This window comes from Nelumbo lutea, chromosome 1, assembly GCF_056320005.1.
Source record: "Nelumbo lutea isolate HS-2025 chromosome 1, American lotus-T2T, whole genome shotgun sequence".
Classification (NCBI taxonomy): Eukaryota; Viridiplantae; Streptophyta; class Magnoliopsida; order Proteales; family Nelumbonaceae; genus Nelumbo; species Nelumbo lutea.
Genome location: NC_142684.1, coordinates 150,871,750 through 150,894,133, shown reverse-complemented (window position 1 = coordinate 150,894,133; position 22,384 = coordinate 150,871,750). Strand labels below are relative to the sequence as shown.

The window sequence follows — 22,384 nt, the reverse complement described above, 5'->3', positions numbered from 1 at the left end:
ATCAGTTTCAGTCATTGCAAGACCCTTCCAAACACAGTTCGAACAGTCTTTACAACCTTGCATTGGAAATATCTCCATACTACTATGTTTTATTTCATGATAAGATATTTTCGATGCGAGGCTATAAAGGTTGTTGAAACAGACCTTGCACCGACTGAATCCGGTTTCACCATAAAGACTTGGATTTCATTCTTTCAGATGAAATGGAACATCGGTTACAAATTAAACCCGATTTAATTTAGATGCAAATCAAATTAACCTCAAACAAAATAATAGATACAATCACCTCTTAGTACGAAGTAGTCATTAGCTAGTTACTATATTCAGCAGATACCCACTTCTACAAGACGCTTCAGACATCCTGATTCCTGGAAAACCATAAAGCAAGACGCTTTCAACTCCAACAATATTCATATTAATTATACTCCGAAATCTTGTTCTCCCCTTCCAATGTTGGAAAAATATATTGGCTCCATCATGGAAGGACTAACAGCTTCTTTCTGATGAAGGTGGATAATAAGGTCAGAAAAGTTAATTGTTTTCGGCAATTCAAGGTCCCCATCTCAGAAAATCCAAATTCTTTGTTTGTCTGCAGTTCAAATGTAAGTTGCATACAAATTTTGCATCCAATCCAGCTTTCTATCCATTTGTTTGTAATTTAAATTTGTATTTGATGGTGTGTAATCTAGTAGTTTTTTGTTGGAGGACAGTTTGGACGGTGGATTATGTAGGTCGCTTGGTCGACCTTAAAGAAAGAGAGAAGATCAGAGTATTTGGACTACTTTTACTCGATGTGGGCATTCTGATGCTTAAGTCAGTGAGTTAGAGTTTTTGAGAGCTAGAAAATAAGAGAGAGCTTGAGTGCTAAATCATGCATACTTCATGAAGTTGGTTCCATGCCTAGAAGTGGACTTCATGTAAGTAAGTGATGTCTATCCAATCCCGTCCGAAATGGGTGAGGTGATAACTACCTCTTCCAACATGGCGCCGTGTTCCAAGCGAATTTGGAGGTGATGAACACTTAAGGGGGAGGTCGCTCGACATGTCAAGTAGGTCGCTAATCGGGGCCAAAGTAGTTCAGTGGAAGAAGATCTCCTCTTACACCGACCTAAGGTCCTGCCTAGGTGTTCGCAATTCTTCCTATCGAGGTGGTGCTGGGATTGCTGATGTAGTTGTGAAGTGTCTGAAGTGATTTGCTTACGTGGTGTCGAGGTGTCACCCAGTTGTCCTGTGATGCCACGTGTCATGATGTCATTGGATTACCAAATTACCCCTCATCAATTGCCCCACACTCCCAAGTCCAACGCGGTCAATCCAGCGAAGGAATAGTTTTAACCCAATGTGATTTTGTCCATTCTCTTCGTAGTATCCGTTGCACTGGCCAGCTTCGAGAGCGCATCGGCTTTGGTTTTCTCAGACCTTGGCACTTGCTAGATGTACCAAGAGTGGAAGTCGGGCAGGAGCTCCCTAACCTTGGGCTGGTAGGCTGACATGGTGGGCTCTCGGGCCTCATACTGCCCATTCACTTGGTTTACCACTAGTTGCGAATCATTGCACACCACGAGATGTTTTGTGCCGACCTCCTTCGTCAGCGATAACACGGCTATCAGCGCCTCTTACGCAGCTTCATTGTTTGACAGTTGAAACATGAACCGGAGAATGTACCTTAGCTTCACCTTGCTAGGTCCATAGAGTATCGGTCCAACTCCGCTCCTGCACTAGTTGGACGAGCCATCTACATGGAGGATCCAGGGCTCCTAGTCCCATGTTGGGTCGGGTGCCGAACTAGTTGACGCCTCCGAGGTGATCACGAGCTCAGCAACTTCAGGGGCCAGCATGCTGAATGTGCAGTCGATGAAAAAGTCAAGTAGGACTTGCGCCTTGATCATTGTGCGCAGCTCGAAATGGATTTCGTACTCACTGAGCTTGATTGCCCATTTTGTCAACCTACCCGAGATCTCAGGCTTCTAGAGGACTTGCTTTAGGGGTCGAAAGACCACGACGGTATAGGCCTAAAAGTAAGGACACAACTTTCGGGCTGCTAGCACCGACGAGAATTCTAGATTTCTGATATTTGGGTACCTGGTCTTCGCGACGTGCAGGACTTTACTCACACAGTAGACAAGTCGTTGCACTTTATCTACCTCTCAAATTAGGACCAAGCTGATTACCTCGTCACTCGCAGAAATGTAGAGTTTGAGTTCGTCCCCAGGTTTCGGCCTAGTTAACAAAGGTGACAAACTGAGGTACCCCTTGAGCTCATCAAACGTGAGTTGGCACTGTTAAGTCCACTCAAAGTCTTGGTTCTTTTTTATGAACTTGAAGAACTAAAGGCATCGCCCAGCCGACTTAGACATAAACCAGTTCAAGGTAGCTATCCGACCTATTAGCCATTGAACTTCTTTAATTGACCTAGGGGATCTCATATCTAGGACGACATGGATTTTATCCGAGTTGATTTCGTTGCCACGTTGGTTCACTATGTACCCAAGAAACGTGCCCAACATGACCTCGAGCTAGAGTTTTGAGCTCGAGCTTGGCTCGGTTCAAAGCTCACAAGTTCAAGCTAGGTTTGGCTCGAGTTCAACTACAAGCCAAGTTTTTTTTTCTAAAAAATAAAAAGTATACATATAAAAATATTTTTCTTTATTTTACATACAAAATATTAAGAATTATAAAAATTATTTACCCTTATAAAAAATAAAAATATTACATATAAAATATTATTATATAATAAAAATTATTTGTTATATATATGCATATGTATATGTATATGTATATAATATATGTATGTATGTATGTATGTATGTATGTGTGTATGTATGTATGTACATATGTATATAATGAAAAATTATTTATCTCATGAGCCTCACGAGTCAAAGCTTCACTGGGCTCGAGCTTGGCTTAGTTAGCAAACGAGCCTATATATCAGGCTCAAGCTCGACTCAAAGCTCAGTTTAAACCGAGCTGAGCTGAGCTCAAATAGCTCCTCAACTCATGGCCACCCCTACCCGCAGCCAGCCCCGAATACCACATCTAAGTTGTGCCCCGGAAGTTGGTTGGGAAGGTCATGCAAAGGTTCACATCATTTTCCCCATGTAGTTGTATCAGGGCCTAGAAGATGTTAAGGCGGTCGATTGGGTCAGTAGTCCCGTCATAGGATTCTAGGTTAGGGGCCTTGAAGTCTTTCAGTCATAGGGCCACGAGAATCTCCTTCCTAAGCCGACGAGGTGCCAATCTGGCTCACCTCCTTCTTTCCTTCTTGTTTCTTTCCCGCCTCCTCATTGCCATTTGAAGCAAGGCGACTCCTTCCTATGGCCTAACGTGTGCATCTATGGTGCCTTCTTCGGGACCCCTCAGTCGAGCTGGTAGCCTTGGTCTCAATCGGTGTTGTGGTCTTGCTCAATTCTTCTAACAGGACCTAGTTTTGGTCATTGGAGAGGCAAGGTGGGTCAGGTACTGAGTTCTGATTCTAGTTGTTAGGTTGCTGGTTCTGATTTTGGTCAGTGTTCTACCCAGCAGCCTGACCTCATTGGTGTTGCTAGTACTGTTGTTGTTGTTATTGCTATTACATCCTTGCTAGGGCAGCAAAGTGCCCTTCCTATGTCCTCATCTACAGGTTTATCCAACGGGCGTACATCAATTCATAGAACTAGTGCGCATCGGTCCTAGTAGAGGAAAGTTGGGGTCTTGCATGATGGGACACTTGGTAAGGTTAGGGGCATGGTAAACTGCCCAATAGTCATAGAGGGCATCTTGGGGTGCACTGCAGGTTTGTCCTGCCCCCCTATGACCAAGTTGTTGTTGGCAGTGTTGTTGACGGGAGTGTTGGTGGATGATGCCATTGAAGATATACTTGAATGGGAGGTGTGAGAGTATGACTTTTTGTATAGTGTTTCCCACAGATAGCGCCACATGATGGTGCGGGCATTCGGACGCCAGACTATGTAGGTCGCTTGGTCGAGCTACAAAGAGAGAGAAAAGATCAGAGTACCTGGGATACTTTTACCCGGTATGGGCATTCTGATGCTTAAGTCAACGAGTTGTAGTTTTTGAAAGCTAGAAAGCAAGAGAGAAAGCTAGAGAGCTTGAGTGCTAAATCGTGTGTATCTCATGAGATTGGAGGTGAGGCCCTTATATAGAAAAGTTGTCATGAGCCTCACTAAATGCGTCTGAGATCTCTGACCTGTCTGGTTCGGAGGTGGTTCCACACCTGGAAAGGGGTGGGGTGATAACCGGCTCTTCCAACATAGCGTCATGATCCCGAGGAATTCGGAAGCGATTGACCACTTAAGGGAGAGGTCGCTTGGCACGTCAGAAAGGTCGCTAACTGGGGCCAAGGCAGTTCGGTGAAAGTAGGTCACCTCTTACACCCTGCCCAATTGTTCGTAGTTCGGCCTACCGAGGTGGAGTCAAGGTTACTGATGCAGTTGCGAAGCATCCGAAGTGGTATGCTTATGTGGTGCCAAGGTGTCACCCAGCTCTTCTGCGATGCCACGTGTCATGATGTCATTGGAGTACCAAATTACCCCTCATCAATATTCTTATTTGATAAAAAACTTGCATTTTCTATCTCATTTGTTATAAACACTAGTGCAAATTTTGCATCCTAAAAGCTTATACAAATTTTGTACCACTTTCTTTCTACCTTAATTCTCTCTCATATAAAGTGGGGGGTCATATAGTCATGCTTTCTACCTCACTTCCAAACACCCTACATCCAATTTCTTTTATACTAGTTGAGGGGCCTTTCGTTGCAGGGGAAAAACATGATGATAAGTGGCTTGTCAAGGATAAATTATTATATAAGAAAAATTTTGCAAAAGGTAAATTTTTTAATTAAAAGTTAATTGAAAAAAAAAACAATAAATAAATTTATAAAATAAATGAGATAAATATACAATCAAATGAGAGAGTAAATATATATAAATATATACAAGATTCTGTCTTACTTTGCTAGCAATAATAATTTCGTATTGATGTGGCACAATCCGGGCACTCCTAGCTAGCTACTGACTGGCTCCTTGTTGGCGACGGACGGCACCTGAGAAGATGGAAAGGAAGGATTCCCGGGGATTTTACCCGGTGGGAATACTCCGATGCTTAAGTTAGAATGTAGGGAAAAGAGAAAAGAAGTGTGCGGTAGCTAAGAGTGTAGATCTCACTTTTTCACTATGCTTGAGAGATTAGAAGTCTGAAGAAGAAGTTTCTCTTCTGCCCTGAGGGCTTTTATAGGGGCATTCTTGTCAGATCGAGGATAACCGCCACTGGGCCCCTGCCACAGCTATTACCTGTCAGCGCTGCACAGGTGGCTATTGTAACGTACTCCTTACCCGTGTGAGTGACACATCTCCAAAGGGCAAGTGCGCCTCCGCCTGCTGAGAGACGTGGGTGCAGACTGTCGAAAGGACAGGGACTACGCCGTCGGTTAAGGGACGTGGTGCAATCTGATCGGTACAGCCTGTTAGATGGAAGCTTCCTAAGGGACGCTTGTACTGCTCATTCGCGAACTACTTTGTAGCAAGCTCGGAATGCTTCAGGGTTACCCTTAGTAGAGTTGGTCCCTAGGATGACTTATTTGCATGGGGGCTCGGGCGAGCTGGTTTCCCTAGCTCGCGAGCTAAAGTTGCCTCGGAATATCCCTTTCGGAGTAGCTCAGGGAACCCGGAGCTCGCGTTGTGGCGAGCTCCTTCTTTTGCGAGCTATGATGCAACGAGCTGCTTTATGGGCCCGTTACTTAGTCGTACTAGGCCACGATGTTGAGTTGTTGCTCGTGCTGAGTCAGATCCACGTGTCACCATTTCGTAGGTCGGGTCAAATCATCCTCCATCACTTATATTATTAAATTATTAACTACTTAAATAATTTAGTAAAATAAAATAAGTAAATAAATATATAAAACTTTATGTATTATCAACACAAGATTAGTAAAGGCTATCTCAAATTATTTAATTAATTAATTTAGAGTTGTTAATGGGTCGGGTTGAACTACTAGGCTATTGAGTCCATGAATAGGCTTAGCTTGGTTCATGGCCTAGCTTGGCCTAAGACTTGACCCGTGGACCAGCCTAGCCCGTGTAGGCTCAGGCAAAAATAAAATTTTAAGATCTTCTTTAATTTTGTTGTTTATTTTTTAATTTATGTTAAAATTTTCATTATTTTTTCAAAATTTTTAAAAAACATGACTTAACCCAATTCATGACCCAGCCTGGCCTAAGACTTGGCCCGTAGATCAGCCCAACCCATGGCACGGGATGGGCCCATACAGGCTCGAGCCATGTATTATATACAATAATTATATAATATATTAATATATAATTTTATTTTCAATTTTATTATACTATTTCATTTTATTATTGCATATATAAACAATTGTATACATCGTAACTCATATAATTTTTTATCTATTTAATTTATAAAAATATGACTTAAGCCAATTCATGGTCCGATAATAATTATATAATATATTAATATATATAATTTTATTTTCAATTGTATACATCAAAATTCATATAAAATAAAATGTTAAGATCTTTTTTTTTGTCTATTTATTTTAATTTATGGTAAATTTTTATTATTTTTTCAAAATTTTTAAGAAATATGGCTTAGCCCGATTTGTGGCCCAACCTGGACTATGACTTGGCCTGCAACATGACACGAGCCCGTATGGACTCGGGCCGTATATTATATACAATAATTATATAATATATAATTTTATTTTAAATTTCATTTTATTATTGTATGTATAAACAATTTTATACATCAAAATTCATATAAAATAAAATGCTAAGATCTTTTTTAATTTTTTATCTATTTTTAATTTATGTTAACTTTTTCATTTTTTTTAAACATTGATTAGTCTGGTTTGTGGCAGGCCTGGCCTAAGACTTGGCCCATAGACCAGCTTGGCCCATGGCATGACACATGCTTGTGCAGGCTCGAGCCAAAGGATGTGCCAGGCCGACCCCTTAAAATATCACAAGGGAGGAAAGCATGGCCTGCATGGCACGACCTAACATGACCCAGTTGTAAATAAAATGAGAGATATAAGATAATTTTTATCAGATATGAAAAAGGTAGAAGTTTAGTGGCATCATTGTAAATAATTAGTAGTAGCACCATTGTAAATAATTGCATGTTTAGTATCAAACATAAAAGAGGAAAAAAGAGAAAGGACAAGTTATAATTGTTTTTTTATTCAATAGCATCATTGTAATTAATTAAATTTATAATGGTAATGGTTAAAAACATGAAAAGGGAAAGATTAAAGGATTATAAGATTTCATTTAACTTATATAAAAAAGATTCTATTTGGCAAATGCACAGCAATGGCCCTACACCCTTTTGCTTTTAGGTTATATATATAGATAAATTAAGGATCATATCTTTTTACTTGATTACTTCCTTTTTTTACAAATAAATAAGGCAAAATCAAATATGAAGCAAAAGTAAGCCAGAATTTTAATTTATAATCAATCTATGTGCACTCCTATGCACCAGCACAGCTAAAATTACACTGCAAACAAACTGAGCTCGAACAAACTTGGAGGTACCATTTCTTGGCAAAGAAGTCAATAGAACGTAATTTTCTTCTAATCTTGTAGTCCTCTATGAAGAACAAGTTTAGACTAGAATATTTCCGCTCCTTTTTAAAGAGGGAAGAGTCCTTTTCACTTAAATGGAATCTTGATGGCTGTTTAGGGGTTAGACCTAGGCTGGGCTATTACCACTTATTAGGCTGTGTTTGGTTGCAGTATAAATGCAAATATATACTTTATATAAATACTCTCATTCCTATTTAAGAATGCAAAGTGTAACCCGTTTTTTTTGTATTCTTACTATTTGTTTGAAATTAGTGCAAAACATGGCCCTATCATTAAATGCCTTAAATTTTTGGTCAAATACATTAATTATAGAAAAGCTTGTATCTAAAGTATGAGTATAGCACTGTATTCTTCTCACAATACAATGATGTCAAGGAAAAAAAAACATTTTTGATATCTTAATCATTATATTTTTGTATATCAACCAAATGGTTGCAAATGTGAACCAGGGTACATAAATACCCTAATTCGAACGTTTGTATCACAAACAAATGCAACCTTAATAAAAAATGTCCAGACCCAAGCTCGAACCTGGCTCTAATATAAAGCTTAAATCCAAGTGTATGTTACACAATATCTTACTTTTATTTTCTAATTCCATATTTTTTACTTGTTTATCCAATCATACATTTCTACATAAAAATATTGCAGATGAGAAATGGATTGGAAAAATGGAAAAGGTTAGGGCTAGTAGCTTAATAAGTTGCTGAAACAATAAAAGATATTTCCTAATTACCTATTACTAATATATATTTTTATTATTTATAATACTATCAGGCTGGACTCGGGCATAGGCTGGGTTTATTTAAAACGTCCAAGCCAGCTTGGCATTACTTATTTTAAGGACTTATCTCCTTTTTACAGTCAAAATACCCTTATGAACATCAAGTTTTTAACTACAAAAAAAAAAACAAATCCTTAAAATAAGGAATGCCAAATGCAGCCTTAAACCTGATAAAAAGGGCCATGACGGACAAGCCCACCAGGCTCCTATTTAATACCCCCAACCAGGCTGCTATTAAGCAATAAGAATACCCCCAACAGAAACACACACACGGACAGATCAGAATTAAACTTGATGGGTGGTGTTGGGTGGGGCGCCTAATACAGCCATCTAAGACTTAAGTGCCACATGTAACCAAAGCCACATTCAACATTTCCCCATATTAACATGGGAGATGTTTAAGGTGACGAGAGAGAGAGAGAGAGAATTTGTGCTAAATATGCTAAGCTTGGGCCTGAGGAGCCCAAAAAATGTACACCATGCATTCTTGCCAATCAGTCTTCATGTCCACAGAGTGAGAAAGAGCTCGTAGGTTGACAAGAGAAGAATGGATCCATGAGAAATGAAATAGGGTATTCTTGCTACATCGTGCTCTACGAGTCTGGGTTGAGTTTGGGGTGTCAGTTGGACCAGATTTGACCCAATTCAATCCGGTCCAATATGAATTCATTACAGATGGACTAGGCCCAATCCAATATTCTAGACCATTTTCGATCAGTCTAATTTAATGCCTGGACTCTGGACCATCCAATCTATCCAAATTGGTTTTGATTTAGATTGGTCTCCACCCAAACCTGGTCCATTGACACCTGTATTCTTATATTTTATAAATGTATCAGATATTGGCTCAATCCAACCCAATCCAATATAAATCCATTATGGATGGACCAGGTCCAATCCACTCTAATCCAATAAATACTTTTGACCATTATGTGTAGTCAAGTCCAATTCAATATGTTCCATTCATGGTTTTCAAAATCAGACCGGACCAGACAGTTAGATCAGAAAAATCGAGAATCGGTAATGACCAGTTCCATTTTCCCCCAAAACCATTGATTTTGATCAACAAACCACTGAACCGGCCGATTAATCGTTCGAACCGTTTTAACTATTTTCTATTTTTTTATTTTTTTATTTTTTTGTCAGAACAGGCTGACCGTTGGAACTGGTAACCGGACCCCTGACCGGTTCGGTTTTAAAAACCATGCATACTATTACTTTGAATTACGCAGTTATGCTCATTTTATAAAGTGCGTAATCGTCCAAACGAGAGCCCAAGGGACAGGATGCGCTAGGAAGAGCATGAAAGGAAAGAAAAAGGAGCAAAAGTAAAACTCAACGACCCTGTCGTCTAGCACATGGTCATAGGTCCATAACTCCTCCATACGTTAGGTTGAGTTTGGAAATCAACGGAACATCGCTCCCTAAGGGACCCAAAGAATCCATACCTCTACTTGCTTCACAATGGTTGCAAGCCAGCTCTCAACTCTCAAAAAAAAAAAAAAAAAATTGCTGAATCAGCTGATGATACGAATGATAAAATCATAAAACCAGTTGATGAGCACCGCATTTCAGAGTGATTCGTTAAAACCGAGCTGCCAGTCTAGGAGAAAACCAAAAATTTTCCATTTGTAGGACTTTCTAAGCGGCAGGTGGCCATCCAATAACTCTATAATTACCTTAGCAGCGGCTGTAATCGGGGGTTGTGGTTGGAGGTAACTCTGTATTCCGGTGGATTATTTTGTTTAAATGCTTTTCTCATCTCCTCACTTCAACCAAAATTTCTAATATTCATCTTTTCCCCCCACAAAACATTACCGTTCTAACACGTGAAAGATTTTATTAATCAATTGGGTGAGCAAGGGAGACAAGTTAGGTTCCACAGACCACAGTAATCTCAACGAGAACAAAAGTCAATCATGCCGAGTTGGACAAACATTGCTACCAAATTGACTAACTAGTTCACGTAAAAGTTTAAAACAATGAAAGAAAAAGGTGGCACTAATGAACATGCCAAACTTCCTCATTCTTCGTACCATCCATCATATCAAACAACTAAAAAAACTCTATGGAGACAAATAAATATCATCTGTGGAAAAAAGAAAGAAATTAAAGAAGAAAACATACATTTTCACCTGCATTTTATTCACCACAAAAAAGAAAAGCCTTCCATGCCTCTTGCCTTCACCCACCATGTGAATTTTGTAGCCTACCCACTCCACAGAATCGCAGGTGAAAAGGGGGAAAGCGAGGCACACATGCGAAATTTTTCCTTGAAATGATCTACGCACAAAATTAAAAACAAAAAACAAAAAACAAAAAAAACAAAACAAAGATCAACAAGAAAAGCTTTAATCGGATTGATCGTGTGGAAGTTCTGAAGTAGGTGAAGTCTGGGTTGGAGTTGCTTGTTGTGGTGGACTTTCCGGAGGCTTTGTATCTGGGTTCTGATGCTTGGTAGTGGGAACCTCGGGCTTCCTGTCAGGCAACCTTGATGACTTAGAAGGAGAAGTTTCTGCTGAGCGGGCCATTGGTGAGTTTCTCTGATAAGGGAAAAGAGTTGGATCTGGCATAGACAGAGCAGGTAGACTCATGCTGTAACTAAAATATGCTCCCAATGGGTGATCATATTTGCAAGTTGGACCATATTTGCAGATCCCATACAAAGTGTAGAACGTACATACAGCTTGGCCCTGCGTATGAGAAAGAACATGAGGTGAGGCACCAAAACCAATATGATCAATAATACGATTGACTAGGTATGCAACTTACAGGTCTCAAGGGGAGACCAAGCGGACCAAGAGTGCTTGTAGCTAGGGGAGCAATTCTCTCTTTTGGATGATGGTACTTGCAAGTGGGCCCAAATTTGCAGCTTCCTGTCTTCATGTAATACTGGCATTCTGGTTGGTCGGGCCTCTCAGGATAATGTGGAACAGATGTTGACAATAATTGGACCTGTCCACTTGAACCTGACTCACCCTGTGGTTTGGAGTTGTAGGCAATATTGGATCCAAGAACACTGGTAGAAGAAATGGGGCTCAAGGTGCCCTGATTGGCAAATGAAAATATGAATACGTATAGCATAACTATATAGTACCAAACAGGTCAAATAAGTTACCGATATTTCAATGGTCTAACAATGTTTTGCTGCTGTGCAAATTGTGTTAATAAGTGGTGAAAAAATAGTTATCACAACCAACTTAGATCTTGATAAACAGAGATAAGCATGTCATGGGACTACAGTCCAACCATGAACCAATTCTTGGGTCAATTCTTAAGTGCTTGCGGTGGTAGACCATGTCAAGAAGTCCAATATTAATCTCTTTCCACCCCTTCGCATATCTATTCTCCCATGTTTTTTTTAACTTTATAGTTCAAACATTATAAGAATATTCCAAAATCAATGGTTCATTCAAAACCACTTAGGTTGCATGGTTAACTATGAAACTGCATGACTTACCTGGGTTCTACCTTGAAGCATAACTGGTCCTTTATCCAGAAAGACTTGGAATGATTGTCAGGACTCTGGGTCTGCTAAAAACAAGAAATGTAACATGGGCCAGTACACCAAATTTAAAAAAAAAAAAAAAAAAAAGGGATAAGTGGACTGCACTTCCCCTCAGAAATCTGAAATTACAGCCACCTCCTAATCTACTAGTAGCCCCCCCTGTAAACCGCATCCTGCCCATGGATTTGGCATCAATCCATGGTCAGGATTCAGCCCACCCCTAGAAATCTTAGCTCCACCCTATGGGTGGACTGTACAGTTAAAACTCCTTAAAAATAAGCACATCAGTGATCTGTACTGTTACCAGATGTACCAGAAACTGACATGTCTATTACTGATTGGGTGCACTAGCCTGTGTTACACATCTTGTTTCTAGCAGATCCAGGCCCAGTTGTCAGTTCCCCACTTTATCTGGTCAACCAGACAATTTGGTCTGCTTTTATAAGTGAAATAAGAAATGGAACAAAATAAAGCTTTCCACCCAATGAGCATGTCAATGATTGCTGGCAAGGATAACAGGACAATATTTTTTTGATCAGCAATGATAGGAGAAAATATTATTAGTTATTGATTGAACAGATTAATAATTATGTATGTTCATTGTGCAGACATTAAAAACAATAGTTGACACCTTAGTAATCAGAGTTTCCACTCCATTAACGAACTCAATTAGATCCTCTATTGGGACATTGGGTACATATAGTGCTGCCAAAGTTCTATAAAAAAAAGATGCATCCAAATTCTGGTATGAAATTTGCATGAAAGCAGAAAACCACATCAATATGCAATTCAATTGAAGAAACTTACTGACCGTATAAGTGTTCCACCCCTGTTGTGCAGGTATGATGCCCTGGGAAGGTGAAAGAACAACAGACATGTAGGCCTGGGGACCTTGCATGCGGGGACTGGAAATATATGGTGCTCTCGGTAAAGACCAAGCTGGAATTCCACTTATATAGGGTACACCAGATGGAGGAGCTACTGATGAGCCTGTAGATCCATAGGCAGTGGGTCCGGTTATAGGCGATACAAGTCCAAGTGTTGCAGGCTGAGGATGATGGAACTTGCAAGCCATTCCAAACTTACAAGACCCAGTTCGCATGTAATATGGGCACGATTTTTCTTCCTATTAAAAATGAACTACTGTCAAAATTGCATGTATCACCTTGTTTGGAGTTTAGAAGGGAAAAAATCAGAATGATGCAACATCACAATCCAATCCGTTCCAGATACATCAACCATTTGAAGCAAGCACCACCATATCACGGATGGATGATGAAAAATATAAAATCAAAAAGTAGTAAATACCTGACGCATAGGCAGACCTAAAATGTTTAGCAGAACATGTGCTGTATCATGCCGGTCTCGTGGATGATGATATTTACATGTTGCTCCAAATTTGCAAGTTCCTGTCTTTAGGAAATACTGCAAAGTACATAAAGGCAGAGAAGCACCAATTACAAAGATTGTTTCCTTAGAGCCTAATTTCCTGTGTATAAAACCCGACATAGAGGAGAAATGTTAAAAGAACTATTTACATGGAAACAACCACTCTTTTCATTATTTTACTAGTATTTTCTCAGAAATGCTTTTCTATTATTCAGAAATGGTGAGTACTTAATATTATACACTAATTGTCATGATATAAACACCATACAAACAGAACGAAGGATCGTGTTAGCCATGAGAAGCCACCCATATCCATATCAACTGAGTTAAAAAATTCTAAATACAACATCTCAAGGTCCAAACTTTATTATAAGCATACACTAATTGTTATCTGTTTGAATTGCATTGATTGTAAATATGCCACATTTCTAAATACATGGCACTCTTGCATAAACAAAATTATTACAATCACTTCCTCTTTTACAGCCGTAAACCAGAGTTACCCTGCTTCAAGGGGCACAACATGTCCAGCATTCTGCACATTAACCTCTAGGAATCACACAAAAGGGGAAATGACCATATACTCAACTCAACTAAGCCCTGTCACAACCATATGGCGTCAGCTACATGAATCCTGTTCCACCATTCTGCTCTGTTTAATGCTATATCCATTCTTAAATTATGGGCCCTTAAATCATTTCTCACTACTTCAACCTACGTCCTTTTTGCTCTGCCCCAGTGCCCCTAGATCTTCTAGACCCCTCAACTTGTAACAGATTGCTTCTCATTGGTGTTGCCAATGTTCTTCTTTGCTTGTGAACAAACTATCATAGACTACTTTTCCTCATTTTTTAATGTTTTTGATTCTTACTACTTTTCCTCATTTTGTCACCCAATGAAGCTAATCCTAGGTTCCTTTAAATAAGTTTATTTCTAATCCTATCCTTTCTAGTTTTACCACTCATCCACCTCAACATTTGCATTTCTACTACACATTTTTTTGGACATGTTGTTTCTTGACTATCCAACACTCTGCTCCATGGTCCATACAACACTGCTGTCCTTACAACTACCATATAAAATTGCCTTTTACTATGTGGTATTCCCCTATCATAAAGGACTCCTGATGCAGCCCTCCACTTTGCCCATCCTATCCTACTCTAACAATGAGTAACTTTACTTACCTTCTACAAAAAAAGGAAAAATTAAAAAAATTAAAAATAAAAAAAAAAAACTATGAGTAACATCCTCCTCAATCTCTCCCTTGTAATGAAAGAGTTACATTGAGATATCTCTTCCCAAGGATGCCCTGATTTCCACTCCTGTTATTAGTTTTTTTTCTGAAAAAAGGTAAAGACATTTCATTATACTCCACTATAAACACCCTTGTACAATGAATTTCTGTATAACAATTCACAGGGTACTTAACAAGCCAAAAAAAAAAATTATAGGCAAAAAAGAATTGCAGAACTCTCCACTGTACATGTTACTATCAGAGAGCATGTCCTCTAATCAAAACAAAAACAAAAAAGATTTTACTGAGTTTTCTTGTTTGTCAAAATGCTGAGCATTCTTTCCAACCATGTAATCCAGATAATAGCCAGGGGAAGCCAAAGCTGACCTGCCTCTCTTGCTCATATTTTGAATACACCACCCAGCCAACAGCTCAGCAACAGACTTAGGATGACACCCTTGCCATTGAATAATGGATTGATAGTGGGTCCACAACCTGCTGGTGAATTTACAGTGGATGAACAAATGACCAGAAAATTCCAGATGCTCTTCACAAAGAGCACGCACAGTGTTGTCCAGCACCAGACCCCTTCTAATCAAATATTCCATAGATTAACATTTGTCCAACATCACCATCCAAGTAAAAAACTTTACCTTTGAGGGAGCCATATTTACCCCATAACTCTCTAAAAGGGGATGTTAGGTCTCCTCCAGTTAGATTCTTGTAGAAGGATTTAACTGATAATGAACCAGAGCTATGCCACTTCCAAAGTCTCAAATCCCTCACCTGAAAATCAAACTTCTGATTAAGAATCAAAGACAGCATGTCTGAGATCTGCCCCAGTTCCGAAGTCTCAAACCCTTCCTAAAGGCAGGACTTCACACAAAATTTCATCACACCAAATAAAAAAAATAAATCAGCAACTGATGCCTCCTTATTACAAACTAACCAATATAGATCTGGAAACAAAACCTGCAAAGGTTGTTCAGCACACCATGAGTCTCTCCAGAACCTGACCCTGCTTCCATCACCCACATTGTATTTCAAACCTTTCACAAAATGGGGAAGGTTATACAAATACCTCTCCAAAGGCTGCAACATGTGATAATCAGGAATCTTTGCATCCCATCCATTGTTCTGAATCCCTTACTTACCCACTATGATCTTCCTCCATAAGCCATCTAACGACTCCTGCTATTATTAAATTTACATTGCATATATTTTGTTTGTCATACTTTAAAACCTTTTGTTTCTATTAAATTTATCCATAAATCTAATTTTTCATTTAATCCCTCTTTATTTCTGTTGAAATATGTACTATATGCCGCAGGGGCATTTTTGTCTTTTCCTCTTTATTTTTTGTCTTTGGTCACCCTAACATATAAATATAAATATTAAATCTGATCGCCCTAACATATAAATATAAATATTAAATCTGGTCGACCTAACATATAAATATTAATTTTGTCTTTTGTCTTCTCCTTCTTGCTGAAAACAATTTCCATTAATTAATACTGTCATCAACAAAGAACATACACTATGGGACCTCATGCTAAATATGGTTGGTGAATTCACACATGATTAGTGCAAACAAGGGCAGAGTGTCAGGATTCAACCATATTAATGATACAAAATTAAGTGGGCCTCCTAAGAGGCAGAAAGAGAAGATCGTGGAAAGCAAATGAAAGAAGGCATCGTATAAAGAAGCTTTTCAAGAAACATTACTTCAAAATAACATGCTTTTGTATATATTTGCACCTTATCTAGTAATATTACATCTCATTGTCTTAATATACTTTAACACTATTTCTAAATATTTTTTGTAGAATAGAATAGGTGACACATTAAGTAACACCAGAGCCCACAATCAGTAACACTAAGAGGTAAAGCAAAAGATTAACACAGAAAACTTGCATGCTTTAGAAGATTTCTAGTCACTAAGTGGCAAGCAATGCAATTGCAACAAAGATACACAGAAAATTCAATCGAATAGATATTTTGATGAACCAATTAAATAACAAAAGACAGCAAAGAAAAACTGACCTGCTTTTCTAGATTTCCCGTTGCCCATGGATGCAGAAATGATAACTAAAAGCCACTTTCAATTTTGGTTAAGAAATGCGATAAGCACTAGGAACTTCAAGCTTGCAGCTTGCAAACGTGCCCTTGGAAATTAATCAATACACTAGTAGAAAAGCTCAAGACCCCGTCTATGAGGACTTAAGTTAAACTGCTTAACAAAAGCAGCTGGAAAGAGTCAAGTAATGTTTGATGAGCATTTGGGAGGTTTTGCCCTTAAAAAAAATAACAGTGGCATAAAAGCAATGAAATTTAATGTAAAGAAGAGAGAAAAGGATAATTTGTCTTGCATAAAATGTTTTAAATGGAAAAAACATGGAGAGTTGGGCCAAAGCTAGAAAAAGAAGCTTGGGGTTAGAACCATTCAAGTGGCTGAGAAACAGCCACCTCTGGCTCTCTGTGCCATACACCAAACATTATTTTTTAGCTTTCCATGCCTTGGAATCCATGAAAGCTGAAAAGAAGCAGTGGGATAGCCCTCCAAAACCTCTTTGATTAGTTTTGTAACAATAAAATATCCAGTTGACAGGTTTGAGGACATGGGTTTATGTCTAAGAGCAGCCACTTCGTGCAAGAAAATGCCAAACATTAGGTCCATATCCAGTTTTCCCAAGGCCCTAAATAGCTTGAACAAACATTGAGCAATGGCCCTTTGTAAAGTTCAATGTTTGCTTACATTTTTTTTTTATAATTAATGTTTGCTTACATTATCCACCATGTAAAGTGTGCAATGAGTAAGGCATATGCCTTGACCACATTACACCAAGACGTGGGAAGCACAGTCCTTATCCAGCTGAGTACATCTCCTTCAAATGTTTGGAAGAAGCATAGATCGGCAATTCAGCAGTCAACTTGGAGGCTCAGCTGAATTGATTTGGCTTCCAATACTAAAGAATCAAACCGTGGTATTGCCTCCTTTTATGTAAGACCCAGCCAAGTCATTACGTTAACTTAGGTAATAAGAGACTTGATTGTGTCTTGAACAAAAGGTGATTCTGTTGGAAAATTTTGATAAAACAAAAGGATGGTGATTGGAAAATCCCTTTGATGGAGGATGCATATCACTATTAATTATTGAAAAGCACATCTTCTAAAAGAGAAAAACAACCCAATTTTGACTTTTGCTCTTAGCCAAAGCATCGTCACAAGAGAATACAATCATATAGACCATGGCCAGCTTCTTCAGCTCCATTTAGAATTCACCTGCTACTGTGGTTAAAGAACCATACACCATCGCATCTACCTTTTATACAGTCATTCAGACTAAGATCATCTTCTATCACTCCATTTAGAGTTCACCTCACACTGTAATGAAAGAAATATACACTATAGCATCTACCTTTCCCTTCATATCTGAATTAAGTGTGGCATTTCAAATGGGTTCATAACTATAATTCCGCATTTTTGCACACAGACCAAGTAAACCCATAAAAAGGAAATGACCACACCTCTTAGGTCAACAATTGAATCACACAGGTTTCCCCAATCAAACATGATATAAAAAAGTACTACTTGAGAAGTCCTATAAACATAAAACTATGAGATGCCTTCAACAGTTCAACAACAGTAGTACACAAGGTGCTACGCTATAGCATCTACCTTTCCCTTCATATCTGAATTAAGTGTGGCATTTCAAATGGGTTCATAACTATAATTCCGCATTTTTGCACACAGACCAAGTAAACCCATAAAAAGGAAATGACCACACCTCTTAGGTCAACAATTGAATCACACAGGTTTCCCCAATCAAACATGATATAAAAAAGTACTACTTGAGAAGTCCTATAAACATAAAACTATGAGATGCCTTCAACAGTTCAACAACAGTAGTACACAAGGTGCTACGATGATGCATCCACCTTTTATCCCCCACCCCCATGAAAGATCCTAGGATTTAGTGTACTTCTACAAATTATTCAGCTAACAACAAAAAAGGAAGTACTTTTAGTTATGGGCATCATGATAAAAACTGGTGTCCATAGCACAGCAGAATCCATACACAGAACTTTCACTACATACACCACTTTTTCTTTGGTTCTCTAACCATATTTCCTCTGGTTTAAGGTGATGCAAATTAAATTTTCAGGGAGAGGGACTATGGGTTTACAGCTAGTAATGATAATCTACTAAACCATTAAAATGCTGAAGTTAGACAAAAGATAAACATTTGTTAAAATCTCTCATGGCACCAAACCAAGACTCACAGCAAAGAATTACACCACTTTTTCCTTTTGTTCTCTAACCATATTTCGTCTGGTTTAAGGTGATGCAAAGTAAATTTGCAGGGAGAGGGATTATGGATTTACAGCTAGTAATGATAATCCACTAAACCATCAAAATGCTGAAGTTAGACAAAAGATCAACATTTGTTAAAATCTCTCATGACACCAAACCAAGACTGACAGCAAAGAAATTTTTTCATTCTTTTTTGGAATATGTATAAAGAGAATAAAAATGGGTCATATCAACTCATTTTGTTTACATATACTATGAAGAGATAATGCTTCTTAATTTCATATTTTAATTTCTCATACCATTTTAATATGGGAATCATAGGAATTGGAGAATTAGCTTAAATGTGAATAGTACAAAAGATGGCAAACCAACTCATTCTTTTCATAGAATTACAAAATATACCCAATATAATGATCAGATTTCATTCTCAAAATACCAAAGAAAATGCATGTGATGTGATGTGAACAATCTCGACTTTTGAAGATCATATACCTGGCAATCAGGTTGTCCAACTCTTTCTGGTAGTTCACCTCTGTATTGAACAGCCTGTACAAACAAAATGGTTATAAATTGTTGTAATGGAGCATGATATAGTTTTGAAAAAGAAAAGCAAGCCCAAAATGGATCACCAGTTGAAGACTTTAAACCATAACATATAAGCACCTTCTCAGTGATTCTACAAGGGCCAAGACACTAGCAACGGTACAAAGCATACAGCTGGCTAGTCAACTTGGAGTGGAAAACATGATAGTTGAGGGGGACTCCAATGTAGTAGTGGGCTGTCTGACAAATCCAGAAACAGTTTGTTGGGGTTACAGGGATCTTTTAAAGAATAAACTGGCTGACAAGAAACATGACATTTAGGATTCAGTGGGTTAGCAGATCGGCAAATGCAATGGCTGGTTCTCTGGCTAAACAAGAGGTATCAAGGGGAGATCTGTTTTGGGCTACTTTATAATTGTAATTCAAGCTTATGTGTGTTTATGTGCATATTATTCAGTCCTAGGGGGGAGGTAACACCCCCCATGCCTCCTCTTGGGCTGATTCTACATTCTTTCTTTGTTTAATAAAATTGCATTCATTTATCAAAAAAAAAAAAAACATATAAGCACCCTCTCAATAAATGAAGCCCCATTAAATCCAAATATTTCGAACAGTTTCACAATAACAGTGAAAGATATAGAAGTGCCAAAATAGAGCATTTTCAAGAAATTTCCATACTAGACAAACAACTGTAAATTGAATAGACAGCGGCCATATAGTAAATATGCTTTACTTATCAAACAAGAATGTGTATTTACCCGTCCAGCATAAGCAGGATGATTAAAACGGCAATTGCTTCCATAACCACATAACCCTGTCCTTAAATAATATATGCAATCAGGTTCACCTGGGCGATCTGGGTACGGACTGGAGTTAGCAGCAACACCCTCCTGATTATCATGAGGCTGAATTTTCAAGCGCCACATGCTGTCTACAATTGATAAGAATGTAAAATCAATATATTTGCAGCAATTAGTGCTTCAATCATGAATGCATTGCATCCGAACCAACTATTCCGAAGAGCAGCCCATTCCATTAGAAGAACAAAATGGAGAAAAGACACAAAATAAAACCCAAAATCAAACAACAGAAATAAGTCAAATAACAGCTCTAAGCAGCTTATGGCATTCCGGACTTAACAAAACAATCAATGTTTGAAATAAAACCAACTGAAAATACCCAATTAAAGATCAACCCAAAATAAACTTACTATGGTGTCAATGCCATTAAACAATAACAGGGTAATGATCAGGTATCAAGAGAAGAAAAAGAAACAGCGAGAGAGATCAAGTTACCTTCAAGGTTATCCGCCGAGGCATTATTAAAAGAAGTAGACACACCATTGTTCTGAGCTTGCCAATTATCCGGCATCGGTAACGAACTAAAACCCTTAGGCAATCTACTAACTAGAACGATTAAATCACCACAATCCCCTCAAGAGAAAAGGGGGGAAATCGTGAAAAAAAAAAAGGAAAGAAAAGAAGTCTTCAAATTTCTTCCCCTTGAAACAGCATTCAATCAATTTCACCAAAAACACTACCAGCTAGCAACGATCGATCCCTCATTCCATCAGCAATCCCAAAACACTCGATTTTTACTAAATTACCACCAATTCAAGCCGGAAGACCGCCAGATGGAAGAGGAGAAATCGAAGAATTGGAAATAACTTACTGAAACCAACCTATATTCTATTCATTGATGTTCCGATGACAGATTGGGAAGAAAAGATCAGTTGATTGATTCCCGTTTCTTTTGTTTTCGCTTTATTTCGGATTCAAAGTCGAGAAAATTGGGGATCCTTTTGTGTCTTTTTATTATTTTTAGAGAGAGAAAAGGAAGTGCCCGAAATATGAAAAGGGTTCTCCTTTTTCTTTCTTCCTTCCAAGTTCCAACTTCTATTCTCGGGTACCTGCACTTAAATTCTTAAATATTAAACATCAGTCCCCTTAATTAATTAATCTTATACACTTTAATTAATTATAGTTTCTCTTTTTGGAAATTACATTTCATTTAATAAAAACAAATCCCCACCGTAAATGAGCGCGAAACCTCTTGCTCTTGCGTAAGCAGTTGTAAGCCGTTGGATGTAAGATAGAATGGGCCCCGCAGAACCCTTTCACACAAACCACGCGGCGGCCAGCGGCCTTGGGGTTAAGTGGGTCCCCCGGACCCCACCACGGTCACCAGTCACCACTCCCTTGCGACGATACTTCCCCGGCGATTTGTGCGCCCTCGGTCCTCCGAGCACCTCCCTACCTCTGGCCGCCCGGAAGACGTGCGGAAGACGAGAAGACAAACTTTCCTCGAAATTACATAATTACCCTTCTATTTCTAATGCCTTCCTGACTCATGCTTCTCCCTCCTTTATTGTTGGACATTGTGGTCTTCTACAGTCCTCGTATAGCGTCTGGATTTCCTATCCACATAACATCGCAATCATATATAGAGAACATCTTATCCTCTTACATGTTAGATGTTCTTAATTTACGGAAATAGTGTTTTATGGGTAGGCGTGGGTAGAATTGTTGTGGGCATAGAGTCCTTGTATGACACTATACGTCTAGCTATACGTAGGAGATTCGATATTTAATTTTAACGTGCTTTCGTATTTTAATCTAGGCCGTCCATTTTGCGGGGCCATTTTAAGAGATCAACGGACTTGAAGATCATCGACCATTCGCCCCAATCCCTTTTGGTGTTTTTAGAACAAGTAGTCCTTTCATGTTGCTAAGGCTTAAGAGCGCTTCCACGGGTGATAGCTCTCTCTCACTCTCAACCGTCCGATGTCATCTCTGCTTGAGAACGGGGATTTTGTGTAAGGTGGGCTCTGCTCTGCTGATAATACACGTAGTAGGTCTAGGGAGCACTCTATCATTTCCTCTGACTTTGTTTGGGCATCGTCTATTTACAACAAAAACTGTGATATATATTTGGTATTTGTTTATCGGTAGCCATACACGTGACCAAATCGAATCGAGGCTCGTGATACCAAGTGTCAAATGATCACA

General features: G+C 38.8%; 1 protein-coding gene across 1 annotated transcript; it reads right to left on the bottom strand.

Annotated features, from left to right (window-relative positions):
- Positions 1-10,315: 10,315 nt before the first annotated feature.
- On the bottom strand, positions 10,316-21,324 carry LOC148878364 (zinc finger CCCH domain-containing protein ZFN-like). The gene is made up of 7 exons (XM_088953562.1): positions 20,672-21,324; positions 20,135-20,307; positions 19,326-19,379; positions 13,205-13,321; positions 12,708-13,022; positions 11,161-11,436; positions 10,316-11,081 (listed from the first exon to the last, which is right to left on the bottom strand). The coding sequence occupies exons 1-7, from the start codon at positions 20,745-20,747 to the stop codon at positions 10,740-10,742; spliced, it is 1,353 nt and encodes a 450-aa protein (XP_088809688.1). The 5' UTR covers positions 20,748-21,324; the 3' UTR covers positions 10,316-10,739.
- Positions 21,325-22,384: the final 1,060 nt, after the last annotated feature.